The sequence below is a fragment of the Ornithorhynchus anatinus genome, chromosome 14 (genome assembly GCF_004115215.2).
Source record: "Ornithorhynchus anatinus isolate Pmale09 chromosome 14, mOrnAna1.pri.v4, whole genome shotgun sequence".
Classification (NCBI taxonomy): Eukaryota; Metazoa; Chordata; class Mammalia; order Monotremata; family Ornithorhynchidae; genus Ornithorhynchus; species Ornithorhynchus anatinus.
Window position 1 is genome coordinate 24,200,953 of NC_041741.1, and position 23,539 is coordinate 24,224,491.

The 23,539-nt window shown below is 41.2% G+C and overlaps 1 protein-coding gene across 7 annotated transcripts in view; it reads left to right on the top strand.

Annotated features, from left to right (window-relative positions):
- Nucleotides 1–23,539, top strand: part of NAV3 (neuron navigator 3) — a 617,057-nt gene that overhangs the window by 298,409 nt on the left and 295,109 nt on the right. For 6 of the 7 annotated variants that reach the window (XM_039914053.1, XM_029078987.2, XM_029078989.2 and 3 more), the window contains 2 exons: nt 7,684–7,801; nt 8,424–8,476. In XM_039914053.1, coding sequence (XP_039769987.1) covers nt 7,684–7,801; nt 8,424–8,476 — 171 coding nt within the window. Of the gene's footprint in view, nt 1–7,683; nt 7,802–8,221; nt 8,275–8,423; nt 8,477–23,539 lie in introns of those variants that run through there. The other variant, XM_029078992.2, reaches the window with a different exon arrangement.

The following is a 23,539-nucleotide window of genomic DNA, read 5'->3' on the forward strand; positions in this document are numbered from 1 at the left end:
CGAATAGTACTAGTGAAAGAGGGCTTCCAGTGGCATTTGAGGCTGGCAGGTTCAAAATGAACAAAAAGGAAATCTCTCTTCACACAGTAGAGGATTAGGAAATTGAATTTTTTTCAGCTGTGAATTTATGAGGTGCTTGGATCAATTCACTTATGAATAGTAATTTATAATAGAGTATCAGGAGAAAGTTGGCAAAGTGGGGATATAGAAAGGAAGCAGTGTTGTCTAGTGGATACAGCATTGACCTAGAAGTCAGAAGGACCTAGGTTTTAATCTCACCTCCACTACTTGTATAATAGTAATGTTGGTATTTATTAAGCGCTTACTATGTGTAAAGCACTGTTCTAAGCGGTGGGAGGAATACAAGGTGAGCATAACATGGGACAACGTCCCACGTGAGGCTCACAGTCTTCATCCCAATTTGACAGATGAGGTAACTGAGGCCCAGAGAAGTAAAGTGCCTTGTCCAAAATCACACAACTGACAAGCGAGGGAGCCAGGATTAGAACCCATGTCTTCTGACTCCCAAGCCTGTGCTCTTTTCACTGAGCCATGCTGCTTCTGCTGCTGCTTCACGCTGCTTCATGCTGCTTCTGCATCACACTGCTTCTTGTATGTGTGTGACCTTGTGCAAGTCACTCCACTTCTCCGTTACTCAGGTATCTCATCTGTAAAATCGGGATTAAGACTGGAAGTCCCATGTGGGACATACTGTGTCCAATTTTTTTCTAACCCAGTGGAGAGTATAGTGCCAGCACATAGTAAGCACTTAAACAACAATTAAAAAAAGAGTAGTTATTTTCAGTATCAAGGAGATCAACAGTCACATGATTCATCCATGGATCCCATTCCTGCCATCAGAGTCAGAGAATGAGCTGGATGAGCCATGTTTCTTACCAAGCATTTCTTTTTTGCAATACTTCTTTTTGTCTTGTCTTGATTTTGGTAAAATTGCCCTGCAGTTATGCCCTGGGCTTGAGGTTTCCAGCTGCGGAGTTGTGGGTTTCAGACTTCATAGCTCAGTGATGCCTGGTAGATCCATTGCATTTTCACAGTCAGGGTGAAATGTAAAGATGTACTTCAGCTTCTCCTTTTGGGTCCACAGGAAGTCTATTGTGTTCTAAGTCTGGGGGATCCCATCAGAGATGTGAAAATGGGAATAACTATGCCTCTTCTGGGTCAGATAGACCCGGATTTGTCCTCTTTTTCTCTGTTGTTCCTCTTCCTTTTTTTTCCTCTTCGTATTCTCTCAGACTCTAAGAACAATAATAATTAATAACTGTGGTATTTGTTTAGCACTTGCTACGTTCCAAACACTGTACTAAGTGCTAGGGTGGATACAGGCAAATAGGGTTGGACACATTTCCTGTCCCATGTGGGGCTCACAGTCTCAATCCCCATGGGTAACTAAGGCACAGATAGAGAGGTGAAGCGACTTGCCCAAGTTCACATGGCAGATGTGTGGTGGAGCCAGGATTAGAACCCTTGACCTTCTCACTTCCAGGCCCATGCTTTATCCACTACACCATGCTGCTACTCTTCAAACAAGATGTTCTAAGAGAAATGGCAGAAGAGAGATAAAAGAGGGAAAAAGAGAGGAAGGGAAAAGGATGGGGAAATAGAAAATGTGAGTTGAAGGTGATGGAGGTAGAAAGAAAAGGGGACACAGGTCTTGTCTTTGTACCTAGACTTCATCTCTTACCATTTATTTGCTGTTCACATCCTCCCTCCTGCCTGGAATTCCCTTGCCTTTCATATCCTAAAGATCATTACCCTTCCCATCTTCAAAGCCGTAGTCACATCCTACCACTATGAAGAAGCATTTTTGCCTAATGGATAGAACATGGGCCTGGGAGTGAGAGGACGTGGGTTCTACTCCCAACTCTACCACTTGTCCACTGGGTGACCTTGGACTAATCACTTCACTTCTCTCTGCCTCATTTACTTCATTTGCAAATGGGGATTAAAAATAAGAACCTCACATGGGACATGGACTGTGCCCAATCTGATTCGGTTGTTTCTACCCACTGCTTAGTTCAATGCCTGGCACACAGTTAGTGCTAATACCATAATAAAATATATGTGTACATATGTTTATAAAAGGAGGGACAAAACAAAAAGTTACAAAGATTGCAGAGTAATTGGGGAAATGAGGAGGAAGGGTATGAACAAAATAAACAAGAGATAACTAAAATTAAAGATGAAGGGGAAAGAGGTAGATGGATAGATAGAAGGACAAATAGATACATTATGTTACAAGAAGTGTATAAGTGTAAAGGGCTAGGGTTGGCTGATGGGATGATATGCTCTAGTGTTTAGATCATCAGCATGAACATTTCTAACTGTATAATGATATATCTGTATGGACTTGGTGCAGCCCCAAATGAAAAGAAGTGGAAAAATATAGGGAAACTTCATGTAGACATGCCTTAGTTTAGATCACCCAGTTCATTCATTCATCGTCAGTCAGTTAGTCATATTTATTGAGCACTTACTATGTGCAGAACACCATACTAAGCACTTGGGAAAGTAAAATATAACAATAAACAGGCACATTCTCTGCCCACAGAGTCCAGAGGGGGAGGCAGACATTAATATAAATAAATTACCAATATGTACACAAGTAAAGTGGGGCTGGGAGGGGGTATGAATAAAGGGAGCAGGTCAGGGTGACACAGAAGGGAGTGGGAAAAGAGGAAAAAAGGGTTTAGTCAAGGAAGGCCTCTTGAAGGAGATGTTCCTTCAATAAGGCTTTGGAGGCCGGGGAGAGTAACTGTCTTTCTGATTTGAGGAGGAAGGGTGTTCCAGGCCACATGGAGGATGTGCGTCAGGGGTCATTGGTGAGATAAAGGAGATCTAGGTACAGTACAAAGATTACCATTAGAGGAGTGAAGTGTGCAGGCTGGGTTGCAGTAGGAGAGTAAGGGGATGAGGCAGGAGGGAGCAAGGTGACTGAGTGCTTTAAAGACAATCGTGAGGAGATTTCACTAAGTGAGAAGGCAAATCACCACAAAGGGAAGGTTGGGGTGGCACAAAAGATTGAAATGAATCTTTTTCTGGTTGGCAATACCAGGTCCAATGTGGTCACCTCATATTCTGCTTGTGGTTAGATTCCAGTGTTGAAATTGAGAGATTTTTCAGTGACTTGGAGTACAGTGGTAAGAAGAAGAAAAAAAAAAACTTTGAAAGGAAATGAGTAAGTCGGAAATGTGTTCCAACATGAATACCTCAGTGAGTAGTGAAACAGCAATGAAGCTTCCCACAGATGAACTCTGCTGCATATGTACTTCAAATAATGTGGGGATTTCACTTTGAGATATGTTGAGTGATTAAAAAGTCATTCCATCATATTCAGAATATCTTGAATCTTAGCTTTAACACCTTGGGAATGATAAATGAGTGGAGAATAGCATACTTGTTTTTTTTCTTAATATAGTAGTACAAGTAGTAATAATAATTATGATATTCATTAAGCACTTACTATGTGCCAAGCACTGTTCTAAGTGCTGGGGTAAATACAAGGTAATCAGATTGTCCCACGTGGGGCTCACAGTCTCAGTTGCCATTTTACAGATGAATTAACTGAGGCACAGAGAAGATAAGTGACTTGCCCATGGTCACACAGCAGACAAGTGGCAGAGCTGGGTTTAAAACCCACCATCTCTGACTCCCAAGCCCATGCTCTTGCCACTAAGCCATGCTGTGTCTCATAGGTAAGTAAACTAGCCTATATATATTGGTAGCCTTTTCCATGGGATTTTTTTCTTAAATTAAGTATGAATCCCTGTACTCTCCTAATTCAGAGAAGAAGAGGAAATGGCTAAAGAGATTGAAGCATAGTCAGGTTAAGTGATTTATGCAAATCGTTGCTGAAATAATCCAGAATTTATCATTCCAAATTGCAGGGACACTGTTTTGCCCAATAAAGAAAGTTGCATTTGATGAGTGTTGAATAAAGGTTCTTTTACCACACATGTCACTTTTCCAAACTACAAAATTGCTTCATTTTCTTTTCAAATCGCCTAGGAAAAGTAATTTTGGCACCAAACATTTGAGGGAAACATTCATTTTCATTAATAGTGACAGCACTGGCCCTAATGGTGAGGGTCTGGTGAATAAAAAAGGGCTACAAATCCAAGTACAAAGCTGACTCAGAAGGGAGGTTTGAGGGAATTGAGGGTTTAGTCGGGGAAGGTTTCTTGGATGATATGTGATTTTAATAAGGCTATCCCTGTCATAAAAAGTTTGGAAACTGAAATTATTTCCAATTCCCACTCTTAAAACATTCAATTTCTACTTGTTTCTTATTTGGTATTCATTCCATAGAGAAACTCCACATATGACTGAAGTGAATTTTCATTGAGTGACCCAACCTATACCAGGGAAGCCAAATAACAAACATGATAGGCTCTCAGAACCTTTATCTGAGGGTTTTTTTTTTAAATGCTATTTGTTAAGTGCTTACTACATGCCAGGCACCATTCTAAACTCTGGGTAGATAAAAGTTAATCAGGTTGGATAGAGTCCGTGTCCCACATGGGGTTCACAGTCTTGATCCCGATTTTACGGATGAGGTAAAGGAGACAGAGAGAAGTTAGGTTACTTGCTCAGTGACACACAACAGACATGGGGCAGAGTTGGGATTAAAACCCACGTCCTTCTGAGTTTCAAGCCCATACTCTATCCACTAGAGTACATTGCTTCTCTGAGTTGAGACTGATAGATGGCCAGATGATGAAGTCGTGAAATAAAATAGAAATTAGAGAGAAAATAGGATTGCTTTGTTCCAGGATTGAGTCCCCACCCATAGATCAAAGTTGCTACCCAATTTTAAAGTTCAACAACCCTAGATGAAAAATTTTGAGAAATCCTATCTTGCCATTGGACCCTATATATTTTGGGACATTTACTCTCTTTGTTTCCCCTTATTAAACTCAAATAATAATAATAATGTTGGTATTTGTTAAGTGCTTACTATGTGCAGAACACTGTTCTAAGCGCTGTGGCAGATACAGGGTAATCAGGTTGTCCCATGTGAGGTACACAGTCTTAATCCCCATTTTACAGATGAGGTAACTGAGGCACAGAGAAGTTAAGAGACTTGCCCACAGTCACACAGCTGCCATGTGACAGAACGGGGATTCGAACCCATAACCTCTGACTCCCAAGCCTGTGCTCTTTCCACTGAGCCAAAGACAATCATTAGCCAATCTATAGTATTTACTGAGCTCTTAGTCTGTGCAGAGCACGTACTAAGTGCCAATAGTACTGTCCTGCAAGAAGTTAGCAACTTTGCAAATACAGGCAATGAATGGAGGAGGAGGAAGGAAAAATGAAAGATGAGGAAAAGAACAATAATAAATGAATGATGATAGTATTTAAGTGCTTATTCTGTGCCCAACACTGTATTAAGCATTGGGGTTGATACCAGGTTGTCCCAGATTGGGCTCATCGTCTTAATCCCCATTTTACAGATGAGGTAACTGAGGCACAGAGAAGGTAAGTGACTTGCCCAAGGTCACACAGCAGACAAGTGCCGGCACTGGGATCAGAACCCATGTCCTCTGACTCCCAAGCCTGTGCTCTTTCCTCTAGGCCAAGCCACTTCTAAGACAGCATGGGGGAGTTTTAGGTGAGTAAATATTGCGTGTGATTAGTCTCCCATGAAACATGTCCCAAACCACTTCCAGGCTAATCCAGGCTCATATTTAGTCCAGCTCGAGTCTACACTGGCCACAAGAGGGACTGAGCCTAGGTGGGTCCAGGGTTTCTTCCCTTCTAGATTGTGTCCTCTTTATGGGCAGGGACCGTGTCTGCCAACTGTCTTATACTGTACTCTTCCATTCATTCATTTGTATTTATTGAATGCTTACTGTGCGCAGATCACTGTACTAAGCACTTAGAAAATACAATTCAGCAACAAAGAGGGATAAACCCTCCCCACACGGGGCTTACAGTCTAAAAGGAGGGAGATGGACATTAAAACAAGTAAACAGACACCATACTAAGCACTTGGGAGAGAACAATACAACAGAGCTGGCAAGCACGTTCCCTGTCCACAGCGACCCAATGCATGCTTGTTGGGGGAGCAGGGAACTTGTCTGTTGACCGTTGCATTCTCCCATGCAGCGTGGTTTAGTTGAATGAGCAAGGGCTTGGGAGTCAAAGGTCGTGGGTTCTAATTGCGACTCCACCACTTGTCAGCTGTGTGACCTTGGGCTTCTTCACTTCTCTGTGCCTCACTTACCTCATCTGTAAAATGGGGATTAAGACTGTGAGCCCCATGTGGGACAACCTCACATCTATTCCAGCGCTTAGATCAGCACTCGGCACTTAGTAAGCACTTAACAAATACCATTGTCATTATCCCAAGCGCTTAGTGTAGGGTTCTGCACACAGTAAATGCTCAATACATATGATTAATTGACTGATTTCCCTCCTATAGCGGACTCTGTGCTGAGGCGATCGAGTCTATGGAGAGCAGTAGGTTTGAAGATTTTGTTACTATTCCGGTGGACTCTTTTTGGATGTTTCACTGGTCTAGTCACATTCTCCCTCTGTTGCCTACTTTCAAAACATTGTCACTTCTGCAACAACACACATTTTGAATATACGTTTTGGATTGAATGTCACGGCAGAATTAGCAAGTGTTTCCTGAAAATGTGAGTCTTCCTGGATAGTATGCAGCAAGGTTTCAGAAGAAATATGGGCACATGCGAGTGGCATTGAACACAAGGTGAATGCTAAAACTGATTTTCTGTAGCTCAGCGTTGCGGAAGAACAAAAGCCATGGTGTTACGGGAGAACTGAGCACACATTTGTCATATATTATGTTAGGATTATTTCCCCTTTATATTTATTTTAACATTCCTCTTGTTGGTATGTGAATTCTGTCACCAAATTTTATTTTATTTTATTTATATGGTGCATAACCTTTTCTTGATGTCAAAGGTAAACTAGTGCTAAATTCCATGTATTTCTTTTCAAATTGGCTTGTCTTTGGCCTCCCTCTGGTGGAAAACAGACATAGCTAACTTCTGAAACATATGTTGTAATTCCTAGGACAAAGCTATATTTCATACTTTTATTCTCATCTCAGAGCATTTCAACCGGCTTAACTAGAGGTGACAGTCTCAATGAAATGTCTCAACCCAGCAAGGCATGTGTGATTATTTTATAAATGCAAAGCAGAAACATAGATTCACAGAGTACCACATATGACAAACTCAATGCAATCTATCAAAAGATACTCCCTCAAGATTGTAATATTGTTCCAATATGAATCAATTTGTACTGGTACAGGCTTCTCGGGATAGTATACAGTGATTTTCTTTGTGGAGAGTCAGGGAGAAGGGAGAAAATAGCTCTTATTCTAATTGGAATCAGGGATAGTTGTGAAGGAATGGGAATTTGTGTTTTGTCATAAGTGGCTGACTCCTTGTTTTGAAACAGTGAATCATCCCAAGTTTAAATTTGAGATAAGCGGGAAAAAAAAGTTGTTTAAAAAATAATTTTACAATCATTTCCTTTTGAGCTATGACTTCTTAAATTGGAATGTGATCCAGAATAGTTCTCCCTTTGAAGCCAATATTTTCTTAAGAATTTTTATTGTCTCTCTCTCTCTCTCTCTCTTTCTCTTCCCGTCCTCCTCACCCCACTTTTTCCCTCCCCTCTGTTTTACAGATTTACACTGACTGGGCTAACCACTACCTAGCAAAATCTGGCCACAAGCGGCTGATCAAGGACCTGCAACAGGACATTGCAGATGGAGTTCTGCTAGCAGAAATCATCCAGATCATTGGTAAGGCCAGTTCTCAGAGAGCATAACTTGAAGTGACTTGCATGGGGAATGAATGTACTTAATGGCAAAACAGATCCTGTATAAATACAGCTTGACACTGTCCATGTGTCCTCAAGATTGATGTGGTTCCCCCTTGGTTTAATTAAAAAAAAGAAAAAGAAAACTTTACGTGAGGATGTTTGGAAGAGATGGCTTAACCCTATTTTAATGGCCAGAACTGCTCCTTATGCACACTTGAATGGTCAGAATCGAATGCTTCATTAAACCATATGTCTCCCATGTGTGCATTTTGTTAGCTGAAGTGGCTCATACTTCTGAGATTCCTTGAAACTGTATCCTGACCCAGCAAAGACAATTGTGAAGGGTTTCATGTCAGCAGTCATTTGGCATGGGTTGAAGAATTAGCAGCACTCTGCTTCACACTCCCTTTTTTACGGGATTTGGGCTTGTGGAAGTGACGGCTGCTAACAAGTGTATGTACAGCGTGATATTTGGAGAGGAACTTGTCTAAACAGATTTTTCTTCTGCTTCTGCGATCTTATCTAGTGTCTTATTGCAACTGATTGTTTTTTCTTTTTCGTTTTTCTTTCTTTTTTGTTTGTTCTTACTACATTTTTTGTAGCAAATGAAAAGGTTGAAGATATCAATGGCTGTCCCAGGAGCCAGTCTCAGATGGTAAGAACAAAAATATTTCTCCAAGTAATTGTCTTTACTTCATAGAAGTGACTGCTGTCACGATTTGCTTAAGTTTACTACAGTGTGAACTGTCTGTTCCTTTCCCTTTGTGGCTTCTCTACTTGACCTATAGGCTCTTGTCAGATCATGTGGGTTGTTTGGTCGTGACTAGGTTTAGGTGTCAGTGCTAGTTAAAGTGTTTCCAGACAGTTTTATCGGATCCTACCTAGTCTTGTGTTTTCCTGATTTCCTGAGTAGTTTCATTTACCTTTGGTTTTTGCGGCAATAAATCCCAAAACAAATTTGAAGTGGAGCCTTTTTGTCTGAACAACTGGTTTAGAGAACAGGACTTGCCAACTTTTTTTTTTAATATAAATAGCTCTTTAGACATATACTTAGCAAATTCCAGCTTAAACATACTGACTCCTCAACACTTTTGGCGATAGCATTAGAAGCATGCTCCGGGTGGTTTTTAAGCTATGCCTGGAAGCTAAACACTGCGTGTGTAGTCTCTTTAGGAAACTAGGTTTATTTGTGACTGTTGGAAAGTCTGAGTTAGTTTTCTTTGTCTTTAGTAATAGTCTCAGAACTCAGAGTAAACTACTTTACAGCAGGCTGTAAAACCGAATGATAGAACAATAACTTAGAGAAAGAACCTGATTCTTTGCAAAATTTAGTAGTGCTAGTCTCATTTTATAGTGACTGAAACTGAGAAGTAAAAGCAGCTGAACAATAGTAACATCAAGGAAAGAACTGGGAACAGTATCCAAGATCCACTGGATCATATTTTCTTCATTCTTCTTCTTAACTGACAACTGATATTTTAAATAGGCATTTGAGTTTCTGTGTGAAAGAGATCAGAGTTCACTTTCCTATCTGAATCTAGCAATGCTAGCAACCCAAAATTTTTAAAAAAAGATAAAAAGGAAGTTTTTCTTTGCATAAGTAATTCGTTTTCATGTTCCATGGTTATAAAAATTGACGAAAAGCTAAGATTTGTTGATTGGTTCAAACCTTGGATTTTGTTTAAGTTCAGTAAAGTTCATTGAACATGATTGTGTAGTATCTATCCCAGCACTTAGCATAGTCTTGACACATAGTAAACACTGAACATGTACTATTGTTATTATCAAGCCACAGATGAACTCATTTTGAAGTAGTAATAATGTTTAGTAAGCATTTAGGGTGTGTAGATCACCTTAGTAAGCATTGGGGGAGAATAACCAGGTGGGAATTACACATAGTCCCTGTCTCTTGGGAGGAATCACAAACTAAGAGAGTCTAGACAAACTAGAATGGGTTAGTCTTACGTTGGAAGCACCAGAGAATTCTAGGTGCTTTTGCCCTATCTGAAGGCCAAAGAATGGTTTGAATACTGTCAGATCCCTTCCAGAAAACTGTGATACTGACATTGTCTTTCCTACTCTTGGTACCCTAGTCTACTATTCTTTGTGATTAAATTAGGCAACCATATTAACTCTTCCAGGACACAATGCCACAGTCAGTTTACTGAACAGTTTTGGAAACAATCCCTTTGGAGTGAACTTTCAAATTTCATCTCAAAATGGTTTATATTCCTGAGGAAATGTACTCAGATATTACACTTACCATTCATCTCAAAATAGTTTATATTTCTGGGGAAATATTGTCAGATATTATGCTTAGGTTTCTTGGACACAGATCTGAACAATTCTCAACATTGCTGTATCGATATCTTTAATGTGAGAGTAAAGAATTTCTGGGTGATCTTTAAAGTAGTATGTACCTGGAAACTGAAATATTCTGTGATTATGTCTCATTTGGTTCCCTGTCAAGCAGACAGGCCTGAAATTGGTGATGGAAAGCCATCTAAGGCTCACAAGCTTGGATAAGCCTTTGGTTTGTCAGATTTTTATCTGAAACATCTGTGCTTTGAGAGGCTACACATTTGCACTGAACAAGCCTTGAGAAAATGGGTTGTACCTGTGAAATTGCCACAGCTTCCAGATTTGGATCTGATCCTGATTAGAATGAAAATGCCATAGAAATGCTTTTTGGCTCATCTGCTTCTGATCAGCACCGAAAAGGTGACAGTATGGGGAAAATGGACACAGTGAAGAACAATAAAGTTCAAGCCATTTTCTAACCACAAAAGGTGAAAACTGAAGTTTGGGAGCTCCTACCTCTGGTCTTGCTGGACTTTCTAATCTAATAATAAATGATACCATCAGGGTTTAGAATCCATAGGATGTTAAGCAGTCATTATAGGAACAGATTGACAATAAATCAATCCATAGCATTTATGGAGTGCTTACTTTGTAGAGGGCGTTGTACTAAGCACTTGGGAAAGTACGGAGCTGGGAGACATTTTTTCTGTGCACAAGAATATTACAGGGTAAAACAGGCTTGCAGTCTACATGTTCTGTCCCCTGAATTCATTCTTGTGCCCTTGACAGTTCAGGCAAGGTAATGACCAGACATGGGGAAGTATGTGAGTTTGCTCAGCACATCTCATCCCTGACAGATATTGCAGTCTTTACATTAGAAGAGAAGTGAGAAATCAAACATTGTTTGTTTGAATGGCTACTTGCCTCCTGGCCTAAAAATAATCCTTCCGGTGACCCTGCAAACGATTGTGACTAGTTTGCTTCAGCTGCCCTGAAATGGAAAGTTTTCTTCACAACATACCAGGGAACTGTGGTGATGGAGATAACCTTCGTGTGCCCTTTCCAGAATGACTCAGTGTGTCTCTTTTGGCAGGTAGTTACAGAAGTCATCCACAGATTTTCTGAAAGTGTTCATGTTTAAATGAATGAAAGGATAAATGCCACCACTGTGTGTCATTTTTTAATGATGGAAAATGTGAATGGTTGATTTTAAAGGAATATCTGTCTTTCTGGTTTGAAGAAGATGCTACTGACAGTGAGATTTTATTTAGTGTGTGGAGTGTCGCTGATAGCATGCCTCACAATCTCTTCCCCACTGGGTACACACAACAATTGAGTCGTGCCTCACTATTGTAGCATTATCCATCAATCGTATTTATTGACAGCTTACTTTGTGCGGAGCACTGAATTAAGCATTTGGGAGAGTCCAGTGTCACAGAGTTGGTAGACATGTTCCCTGCCCACAGTCCTTTCTGATCTCCCATCCTGCTGTCTCTCCCCGCTTCAGTCTATATTTCACTCTGCTGCCTGGATTATCTTTCTGCTGAAACTCTCTGGGCATGTCACTCCCCTCCTCAAAAATTTCCAGTGGTTGCTTATCAACCTTCACATGATGCAAAAACTCCTCACTACTGGCTTCAAAGTTCTCCATCAACTTGCCCCCTCCTACATCACGTCCCTTCTCTCCTTCTACAGCCCACCCCGTACACTCCTCTCCTCCACTGCTCAACTCCTTACTGTGCCTTGTTTGCGCCTGTCCCGCTGTCGACCCCTGGCCCACGTCCTACCACTGTCCTATAATGCCCTCCTTCTTCACATCCGCCAAACTAACTCTCTTCCCCTCTTCAAAACACTACTGAGAGCTCACCTCCTCCAGGAGGCCTTCCCAGATTGAGCCCTCTCTTTCCCTCCCCATTGCCCCTTCTCCCTCCCTCTGCTCTACCCCCTTTCCCTCCCCACAGTACTTGTATGTATTTATTACTCTATTTTATTAATGATGTGCATTTATCTATGATTCTATTTTAATGGTAGTGATGCCTGTCTACTTGTACTTATCTACTTGTTTTGTTTTGTTGTCTGTCTCCCCCTTGTAGACTGTGAGTCCATTGTTGGGTAGGGATTGTCTCTATCTGTTGCCGAATTATACATTCCAAGCGCAGTACAATGCTCTGCACACAGTAAGCACTCAATAAATACTACTGAATAAATGAATTTCTCCTCTTAGTGTCAAAATTGCCCCATTTCTAGTTAGTACACACCAAACTAATCACCTTTTGTTACTGGGCTCCCAATTGCTCAGTGCTTTCCTGCAGCATTTCAAGTTTTGACTCACCATATCTTTCAAGCTCTTTCCTCTGTCCACCAGTTCTATAAGGACTTGGTTTCAACTCCCACAGAACAGCTGTTTGGGTATCCTCTTGTCTTTCATTTTTCTCACTTATCTGATCCAGTGAAGGTGTGATGTGACATGTAGCGTGGCTTAGTAGAACCTTGGGCAAGCCACTTAACTTTTCTTTCCTCAGTTACCTCATCTGCAAAATGGGGATTAAGACAATGAGCCTCACATGGGACAACCTGATTACCTTTTATCTACCTCAGCATTTAAAACAGTGCTTGGCACATAATAAGCGCTTAGCAAATACCATCATCATCATTATTATTATTATTATTATTACCAAGATGCTGGTGTTCTAACTGCATTCCTGAACCTTATTGTTTTTGATCTTGTCTTTCCAATTGATATTAAGAATTATATGTAGATGATATTGGCAGAAATTCTCTAGAAGAGCATCAATCAAATGTTCTGGCCTCCCACCCACCAACATGGTTGACTATAACTGCCTAGAATAATGAGTGGGGTTTTTTTTTTGCCTGTAAACCCATGAAGTCACCTGTTACACCAAGACACAGCATAATGATATTATGTTATGGGTTGGGGCATAAGCTGGCCTTAGGCCCTCCCTGGATCCCACATGTCAGGCCAGTGACAAATCCCCCCAGGATTTGTCCATCCCTCTCTACCTTCCCCACCCAGCACTCAGCCTGGCTCTCCTCTCAGCCCAGTGGAACTATAGTTGCACAAAGGCTAGGGGATGAGGTTGGCTCTTCCCATGTGATCCCAAGATTCCCCTCCACTGCTGTTTGTCCGATCACTTCCTTCCTGGGACAAAAACATTCCCTTAGCTCCATCTTGAACACCTCAGTGGCATGGTTGTGCGGAGAAGCCAGGAGTGAGGGAGAGGGTGTATGGGGCAGAAATGATGAGAGCAACAGTAGAACCACTGTCTCTTCCTTCAACCTGGAAAATGGATTCAGGGCAAGGGTCAGGAAGTGGCTATGGGTACTTGATTAGATGGTGAAGTGGAGACTGAGGGATCAGACACACCGAGTTGGACCGTGCTGGAGACCATGGAGGACTACCCTACGTCCCTCATACAGCACCTCTAGTAATAATAATGACATTTGTAAAGTGCTTAGAATGTTTCAGGCACTGTACTAAGTGCTCTAGCCTCCCCTGGCAACATTCACTCCTCACAATCCTCTTGGAGCTGTGGAACCCTAAATGGACCAGTGCCCCCTCACTCCAGGGCCATGGAGGGCTCACTGGAGGAGTAGAGTGCTCCGGTGCCCCCCTTCAAAGCCTTACTGAAGGCACATTCATTCATTCATTCATTCATTCATTCAATCATATTTATTGAGTGCTTACTATGTGCAGAACACTATACTAAGAGCTTGGAATGTATAATTCAGCAACAGATACTGACAATCCCTGCCCAATAACGGGCTCCCAGTCTAAACGGGAGAGAGAGCAAAGCAAAACAGAACAAAGCAAAACAAGTAGCCTGGCATAGATATCATCAAGATAAATAGAATCACAGATATATACACATCATTAAAATAAACAGAGTAATGAATAATATATACATGTATGCAGAGTTCTGAGGGGAGGGGAAGGGGGAAGAGCAGAGGGTGGGAGAAGGAGGAATGGGGAGGGAAGGAGGAGCAGAGGGAAAGGGGGGCTCAGTCTGGGAAAGCCTCCTGGAGGAGGCGAGCTCTCAGTAGGGCTATCTTCCCCAAGAGGCCTTCCCAGACTAAGCCCCACTTTTCCTCATCTCTCACTCCCTTCTGTGTCACCTTGATTTGTTCCCCTTGCTCTTCCCCACTTCCCAGCCTCACAGCATTTATGTACATATCTGTAATTTTATTTATTTATATTGATGTCTGTCTCCCCACCTCAAGGCTATGAGCTTATTGTGGGTAGGGAATGCCACTATTCATTGTTGTATTGTACTTTCCCAAAAGCTTAATACACTGCTCTGCATCCAGTAAGCACTTAATAAATATGATTGAATGAATGAATGCAGTGCCTGGAACCACCACCCGCTCCTGGCTTTGCATCCCCTTCCCAGCCTCTGGTTTTTCCAATTGTTCCAGGTCCAGGGCCCCATTCTAGTGCATTCCTGGTAACTCCCACCACTGCTTGTGCTCCTTCCCACTGAATTAATATGAATCCTGAAGCCAAGCTGGGGCCACACTTGTTTTCTGAGACTCCCAAGAGATTCATCAGCCATCATGATTCAGTTTTCTCTCTGCCTGTCTGTCACTGGACAAATGCGTCACCCAGGCAGTATAATCAAGTGGGAACTCGGTTTGCTGATATTGATCCATTTATTTTAAGAGTATTTTTTAAGTGCTTACTATATGCCAGGTGCTGTACTAAGCACTGGTGTAGATGCAAGCTAATCAGGTTAACACAGTCCATGTACCTCGTGAAGCTCCCAGTCTTAATGTCCATTTTACAGATGAGGGATCAGAGGTGTAGAGAAGTGAAATGACTTGCCCAAGGTCTCCCAGCATCCAAGTGGTGGAGCCGGGATTATAACCCAAGCCGGGCTTGGGAGTCAGAGGTCATGAGTTTGAATCTGGCTCTGCCTCTTGTCAGCTGTGTGACTGTGGGCAAGTCACTTCACTTCTCTGGGCCTCAGTTACCTCATCTGTAAAATGGGGATCAAGACTGTGAGCCTCATGGGGGGCAATCTGATTACCCTGTATTTACCCCAGTGCTTAGAACAACAGTGCTCTGCACATAGTAAGCGCTTAACAAATACCAACATTATTATCATTATTATTATTATTATTATTAAGTCCCCTGACTTCCGGGCCTGTGCTCTATCCACTAAGTCACACTGCTTCCTTTATCATTCTAATGCATTTAAATCATATGATTTCAGAAACAAAATTAAACAGAAGAAACCTCTCCTATGACAATGGAAATTTCTCTGGAAAGTCAGTTTCAATTGAATTAACAATGTTTTTTTAGTATGTAAATTAGAACTAAATTCAGATTATTTTTCTAGCAGGAACAAAAAGATAACATAACTCAGTAGGACATAAGAGCACCTTGTTTCAGATTAGAGAATTGAATTCATTTCTAGACATGAAGTATCAGGATTAAATATATATGCTTCATTCCATAACTCTTGCTAGCTTGTTCCAGGAAATAACCTAGCATACTAGAAATATCAGGAATGGTTAGAATACCAACCCAAATAAAAATAGTAAAATTCAAACCCTGTAATATTTAGCTGTGACTCAGAGGCACAAGTGCAAGATTTCTATATGAAAATGAAATTTATGCAGCCGTAAAATCATTCTGGTTCCTTTCTTTTAGCCAGAAACAGAACATCCAAATACTAAATTGGGTTTCCTTAAATGCTTATAACCACAGCAGTACAATAAACATCAAAAAGCCTGCAGTGTAAGGAATATTTCCAAATCCAGAATGAATTTATTAAACTAGGCTGTAAGATAGCTGATGCATTCTTGTCCTCTAGACTGTAAGCTCACTGTAGCCAGGGAATGTGTCTGTTTATTGTTATATTGCACTCTCCCAAGCACTTCGAATAGCGTTTTACCCAAAGTAAGCGCTCAGTAAATACGATCGAATTGAATTGAATGCCCTCAGCCTAGCTGCACATCTTACATTCTCTTCTGAGTATGTGTGCATCTTTTCTTCATAGCTAAACACATAGAGTGGTAGCATTAGGGTACATTAATTTATGGATCATATTCCTTCTCTTTGCATTCTTGAAGCCAGGTCTTTGGTTGGCAAAGGTTGAAGGGGGAAAAAAAAATGACTAGTGGATGTCTGTTTTGGACCCTGTGACTTCTAGAATAATTCATGTTTAGGAATAGAGGAGCATCTGGATTCCATCTGTGAAGTATACGGAAGGCCAGGCACTGAAATGCTCCATGCTGTTATCAATTCACCATTCTTTAATGATTCCATTTGTTCTGCCATTGCCTGTTACTGTTCTCTTCGAAGGTAATGTTTTCAAAGAAACTACCAAATATAATGACATCACTGACAATATAGAATGACAGAAGTAAACAAATAATAGAAAACTTGGAGAATTATTTAGTAAATGAATACCCTAAGGTATTCCAATTTTCTAAAACAGTAGAAATGAGTATTGTTAAATTGAGTATAGGGCCCATTCAAATGACATTTGCTATATATCTAAAGTACTGATAGCCACAGATTTTAGACCAAGTGGCTTAAAAAAAAGTTAGGAAAAGCCAGCCATGTCATTAAAGTGTATTGCACATTTATTTTTGTTTTGTAATGATCTTCATTTGTGTCACTATTTGAACTTTCACTGTGCTTTAAATCGTTGACAAGAGCTGAGCTATGAGAAAGCTTTTCCAAGAAACATCTACCTATTTTGAAATGATTATCATGACTAAGTCTAGTAATAAAAATCCCCTAGCCTATTGAACAATCCAATTGTGTAAACCATTTTCAACTCTGGGAAAGCTCTATCAATCGATCAATTGATGGTATTTATTGAGTGCTTACACTTGCGAAACAGAATGCAATAGACTTAGTAGATATGTTCCCTTCCCATGAGATGCTTAAAGTTTAGAGCAGTAGCATGAGCATTTAGATTTTTTTCAAGGAATACTACCTTGGTCCTTTTGGTTAAAAGTTTCTTAAAATGCATAGACCCACTGATAGATGATAGCTAGCTAGTTAGATTATTTGTATTGGCATATGCTTACTTTCTCATGGGATATTAATGCTAAGATTAACGTATTGGAGAATGTTTCTGTAGAAATATGATTAAAGCCACATACCTCAAATTCAAATTATTTTTACTTTATTTTCATCAGCTTTTTGTTTCTGTTAGTCTAATAATAATAATTATGGACAGGGTAAGCCCTTACTATGGGCCAAGCACTGCACTAAAGGCTCCAGTAAATACAAGATATTCTGGTTGGACACAGCCTTTGTCCCATGTGAGGCTCACAGTCTAAGGAGAAGGAAGTGGAATTTAATCTTTATTTTACAGAGAAGGAAATTGAGGCACAGAGAAGTTAAGTGACTTACCAAGGTCACATAGACAAATGGCAATGTTAAGAATAGAACCCAGATCCCTTGTTTCCCAGGGCCAGGCTCTTGCCACTATTGCTCTTTCTTTGGTCACTGAGATCTCGTCGATCTTTTTATTCGACAAGTAGTGCCCATATGACTTTATTGCTCCTTCCTGAGGTCAGATATCACTTCCATTCATTCATTTCATCGTAGTTATTTAGTGCTGACACCGACAGAGGACAGTTCTCACTGCTTTTTTTTTAAATCAAATTTTTTAAGTACTATGTGTCCAGTGCTGTTCTATGCACTGGGGTAGATACAAGTGAATTACATTGGATACAGTCCCTGTCCAGCATAGGGGTCAGAGTTTTAAGTCCCAAACTCACAGTATGTGGAAGGACCATAAAAGTATAAGATGGTCCCTGCCCTTGAATAACTTAATGTGCTTTTTTTTAAAAAAAAAAGTCCTTAAAGCTTATATTTGTGCAAAAGTATACAGCTTGTTAAGGCTCATGTCACATTTTATCTCTATTTTTGCAAGGCAAAATCTCACATATTGAATGACTAGGTTATCCGATCTGGGTAGCAGGGGACAAGGTTAGGGAAAAGGGAGGCAGAACTTTCTATCATGAGATCATGAGAGCGCATAATTTCCTTTGCAACTGAAGTAAGTCTGGGTGCACCTGAAGTTAACCCCCGCGGCAGAGAGAACCCCGGTCTAGGCCACCACAGACAAGAATCTCTGGGCCGGTGGCAGAGAGGCTAGTGTTGCTGACACTGCCACGGCCACAAGCAAAAACTCTTATCAAGCAAAAACTCCTCACTATTGGCTTCAAAGCTGTCCACCACTTTCCCCCCCTTCCTCCCCTCCCTTCTCAACTTCTACATTCCTGCCCGCACACTCCGCTCCTCTGCTTCTAACCTTCTCACTGTGCCTCGTTCTCACCTGTCCCACTGTCGACCCTTGGCCCACGTCCTCCTATTGACCTGGAATGCCCTCCCTCCTCATATCCGCCAAACTAACTCTCTTCCCCTCTTCAAAGCCCTACTGAGAGCTTGCCTTCTCCAGTAGGCCTTCCCAGACTAAGCCCCCTTTTTCCTCTGCTCCTCCTCCCCTCCCCATCACCTCAACTGGCTCCCTCTGCTCTACCACCCCCCCCCCCCCGCCCCACAGAACTTGTACATATTTATAATTTATTTATATTGATGCTATTGATTCCTGTTTGTTTTGATGTCTGTCTCCCCCATTCTAGACTGTGATCCCTTTTTTTAGGCAGGGATTGTCTCTATATATTGCTGAATTGCACTTTCCAAGCACTTAGTATAGTGCTGTGCACACAGTAAGTGCTCAAAAAATATAATTGAATGAATGAATGAATGCTGCTCTCAGGGCTGTGGGAGAGGAGAGGAGGGGCCTGGAGAGATGCTTCTAATGCTCCCCAAAATCAGAGAAATAAATCTGGCCCTGGGGATCGCCCATCTATGGGGATGACTGGTTGAGGGGAAGGTGGGAGAGGGCATTTTTTAAATTAAAATATAAATAAAAAATGAAACTTCCGGGCTGGGGAGTCTGACTTCTACCCCTCCTGGTGCCTTCTCCCCCTCTTCTCTGTCCCCTTCCATGTTTCTGCACCTCCAGGACCCGGAGTGGCTGCAGGAGTAGAGACATAGTGGTGGGGAAGGATCCTGCTTTTGATTTTTCAGAAACATTCTCTCCATCTCTCAGTTTCCATGTCCCACCACTGATCTCTCCATTTCCTGGGAATAGGGGGATTTTAATAAGGCTTCAGCCCTCCTCACCACCATCTCTGTCTCTCAGGGGGTAGTTTTAATAAAGTTCCAGAACCTATCTGCAGGAACCAAGAAGAAGGCATAGCTCATGTTGGCAGGAACCAATCAGAGCATGCAATTTATAACTGTGCCATGAATCAACCCCTACAACTGAGTGAAGGAAGATCAAATAGGGGCACCTGGGGTGACTATGATCTGATTAGGCATAGCTTTGGAAGTTACATCTGTGTCGCATATTCCTTGCTAGTTAATTACCCTTCATGCTGCATGACCTTGGGGAAATCATCACCATCGTCAGCATTATTAATGGCATTTATTGAATGCTTACGTTGGACAGAACGCTGTCTTTAAGCACTTGGGAGAATGCAGTACAACGAAGTCAATAGATACATTCTCTGCCCACAATGAATTTACAGTCCAGAAGCGGAGACAGACACTTAACTTTTCTGTGCCTCAGTTTCCTCATCTGTTTAAAGAACCTGAAATGCATCTCCCCTCTCTTAGACTGAAGCAGCATGGCCGCCTGGTGATTAGAGCACTGGCCTGTGAGTCAGAAAGATGTGGGTTCTAATCCCAGCTCTACCACTTGTCTGCTGTGTGACCTTGGGCAAGTCACTCAACTTCTATATGCCTCAGTTACCTCATCTGTAAAATGGGGATTAAGACTGTGAGCCCCATGTGAGACAGGGACTGAGTCCAACCTGATTAGTTTGTATCTATCCCAGTGCTTACAGCAGTGGTTGATGCATAGTAAGTGCTTAACAAATATTATTATTGTCTCTACCCAAGTGCTTACTTCAGTGCTTGGCACATATTAAACAATTAACAAATACTATAATTATTCTATTCAGAGATGATGGCAGAAAGAGCATACTGCTATGATCGGTATGATTATTTGGGGAGATAAAGAGAGGTGACCAAACTATCCATATAAACCTAAAGGAGATCTCTCAGTAGGTCAATAACCTTGCTGTCTTATGTTACCTAGTTCTTTTTTCACTTTATTCTCTTTGGCCCACAATCCTCTGGAAATTTCTGCCTAAAGGAACTTCTCCTTACTTGATTGTAACATTTGAGTAGATGAATCGGCGGTGATTATCTCCCAACTTTAGTTAAATGCTATATTAACTCCATATTTCTCCTCCTTGGTCTACCCTGCTTTCAGCACCTTGTAGAGCAGCTGTTGGGGGACCCATTATAGAGGAGCTGTTTGCGTCCTCATTGAGCACACATGGCCCACATTGCAAAGGGGTGTTGAAATGAACATAGTTTCAATACCAGTAGGTTGACTTTGTTACATGACTTCATTGTCAGTGGTCTGGTTGGCCTGCCCTTATTAAAATTATGTTACCTCAACAAGCCTTTGCTATGTGGGGCATGTGTGCTCAATGGGGATCTAAACAGCTACTCTATATAAGCCCGCTGATGACACATTTCTATAATCTGAATGGAGTGTTTGCAAATCTTCCATTCAAAAGGAGGTTAGGCAGCCTAACAGTCTATAGATTTTGAGTTTGATCTGTATCTTACTGACTACAGGATCTGCTCTCCTGCTGCTCATTCCCTACAATTTAAAGGACACTGTTCTCTTTCAGAGCCAGGCATGTTGGCACAGACTCCCTTGTGATAGCTGTTAGGAAAAGAAAAGCATTTTCAAAATGTCACAGCCCACAACTTGGTGGACAGTAATAATAATAATGATGGTATTTGTTAAGCACTTACTTTGTGCCAAGCACTGTTCTAAGCTCTAGGGTAGATACAAGGTAATCAGGTTGTCCCACATGGGGCTCACAATCTTAATCCCCATTTTACAGATGAGGTACCTGAGGCACAGAGAAGTTAAGTGACTTGCCCAAGGTCACCAGGAGACAAGGGGTGGAGTTAGGATTAGAACTCCCTCCGACTCCCAGGCCACTACTCTATCCATTAAGTGATGCCACTGTTGATGACTGTGCTTTAGAAGAATATGCCCAAGAAGACAAGATTATGAACTGCTTTTCAGATTCAGCTATGTGCTATGGAATAACACTGAGTCTGATGAAGACCCATTTTGTGTTCCAGTCTGCACCTGGAAACTCCTACACATAACCTAAAATCGATATCAGTGGGAGAATGTTGGATATTGTCACTGGAACCCATTATCTGGGTAGTGCATTGGCCTGTGATATAAGGTTAGACAAAGAGAAGGAATACCAATTCAAATGTATCCTTTAGGAGTTTCATTCAGTTATATTTATTGAATGCTTACTGTGTGCAGAGCACTGTATTAAGTGTTTGAGAGAGTACAATACAACAATAAACAAGCCATATACCCTGCCCACAGTGAGCTTACAGTCTGAGATGAGGGGGCAAGGGGAAGGGAATTCAAAGGTAAAGGATGGTATCAAGATTCAGATAAAAGTAAAAGACTAGAGAACAACCGAAGTGTCCAACTTTATGCCTGTGGCATTTGGGCCTAAATGAAATCCACATTTGACTTCTAGAACAGTTCCACCAGGGTCAACCCTAACTGATATCAAGTGGAAATCAGGATTCATTCAATTCATTCAGTAATATTTATTGTGCCCTTACTGTGTGCAGAACACTGTACTGCATGCTTGGGAGAGTACAATATAACAATAAATAGATACATTCCCTACCCACAAGAAGCTTATTGCAAACAAGTCACCATCACTGAAATAATTCTAATATGAACACACCATCATTGGATAGAATATGAAAGCAGAGTGTTTGGCAGTAAGATACCCAAACAATTCTTTTATAGGGAGTTGAAGTGGTGTAATTGAAGGATTGGTGGGCAAAAGAAATGAATAAAAATCTCAGATGTTATGTACAGCAGCAGACAGACCCAGAAGATGAGTTTGCCTAGCTTTCAAGAATCGAAATTGGGGTGCCAAACTTGACCAGAGGCTTTGGACAGATTGTGAGGCTAAGAAACTGGAAAGGAAGCAATGCCTGGCATTATGGGTAAAATATACGTTTGGCCAATGGCAATTTTTAAATGCCCTCAATGAGGCAAAAAGAGTCATGTGACTGTGTTATCAGCCACACCTACATATTAATAATATCTCACCATTAATAATGGCATTTGCAAATCTCAAGGAAAGATATGTATGTGAGTGTTGGAGGTGGAGGAGCAAGCACTGTCAATCTATGTATAGGCATGATTTTTCACAGTGAGAACATTGCCTGTTATTTTCATGAAAGAATGTTCCTTCTCCCTCTTCACTAAAAACGTTGCCACGTCGTATTGGTGCTGTAATAGAAGTGCTGAAAGGGTTCAAAGCCATGCAGCGCACATTATAAGACATTCTGGAATTGAGCTCCTGGAGAGTGTACTGGTTGAAGAGACATTTGGATTTATTATTGAAACATTTATCCTACATAGAGTCCACTTTGAAAAGGCATATATGAAAAGATAATAAGCTTCCTAAGACATACTTCACTGAACTTTGGACTTGCAATAAACCGATCTTGTACCCGGCATCCTGCTGCCTTTTAAGTCGTGAATATGAAACTGAATATTTGTCGACAAACTGTGAGCCTTATTTTCATGTGGGCTCTCTTTGACTCATTTGGGTTTGGCACTTTGGACAGTCATTCTCTAAAGACAACATTTATTGCACGAAGGCGATATTAAACTTTAAATTCAAGTTCCTGCTTTGGTAGACAGCCTCCATCTCTACAATTTATAAAAGAAAATATCAGGGGAAACCATGAGCTATGTAACAACCCAGTCATTTTCTTGGTGTCATCAAGAAAATAGGACTTCTAAAGTTGAATGTGTTTGATCTCTGAGGGCGCCTGGGCATCTGTCAAGTCTACCAACCTCAAGGAGAAGGATTGAAACACTCTTCTAAGTGGTATACGTCCCCTGGCTCCACTGACTCTGGTTCACCAGTCATGAGGCAATCCACACAGGTCCCTGTGGTGCCCACCCACCAGAACCCCAGCAGTCCAGTACGAGTCAGGGAGGTGGGGACAGGCAGATGAAGAGAATTAAAGTTATCCTTTTTAGTGTTGGACAAATTTTCTTTATTCTTTTTCTTTCCCTTTTTTTCTTTTCTTTTCTCCTTTCCCTTTCCTTCTCTTCTCTCTCTTTCCTTTTCTTTCCTATCCTTTTCGTTCCTTTTCTTCTCTTTTATTTTATTTCCTTCTCTATTCTCTTCTTTCTATTTTGTTTCCTTTCATTTTCTCTTCTTTTTTTCTTTCCTTCTCGTCTCTTCTCAGATTTCCTTTTCTTTTCTTTCC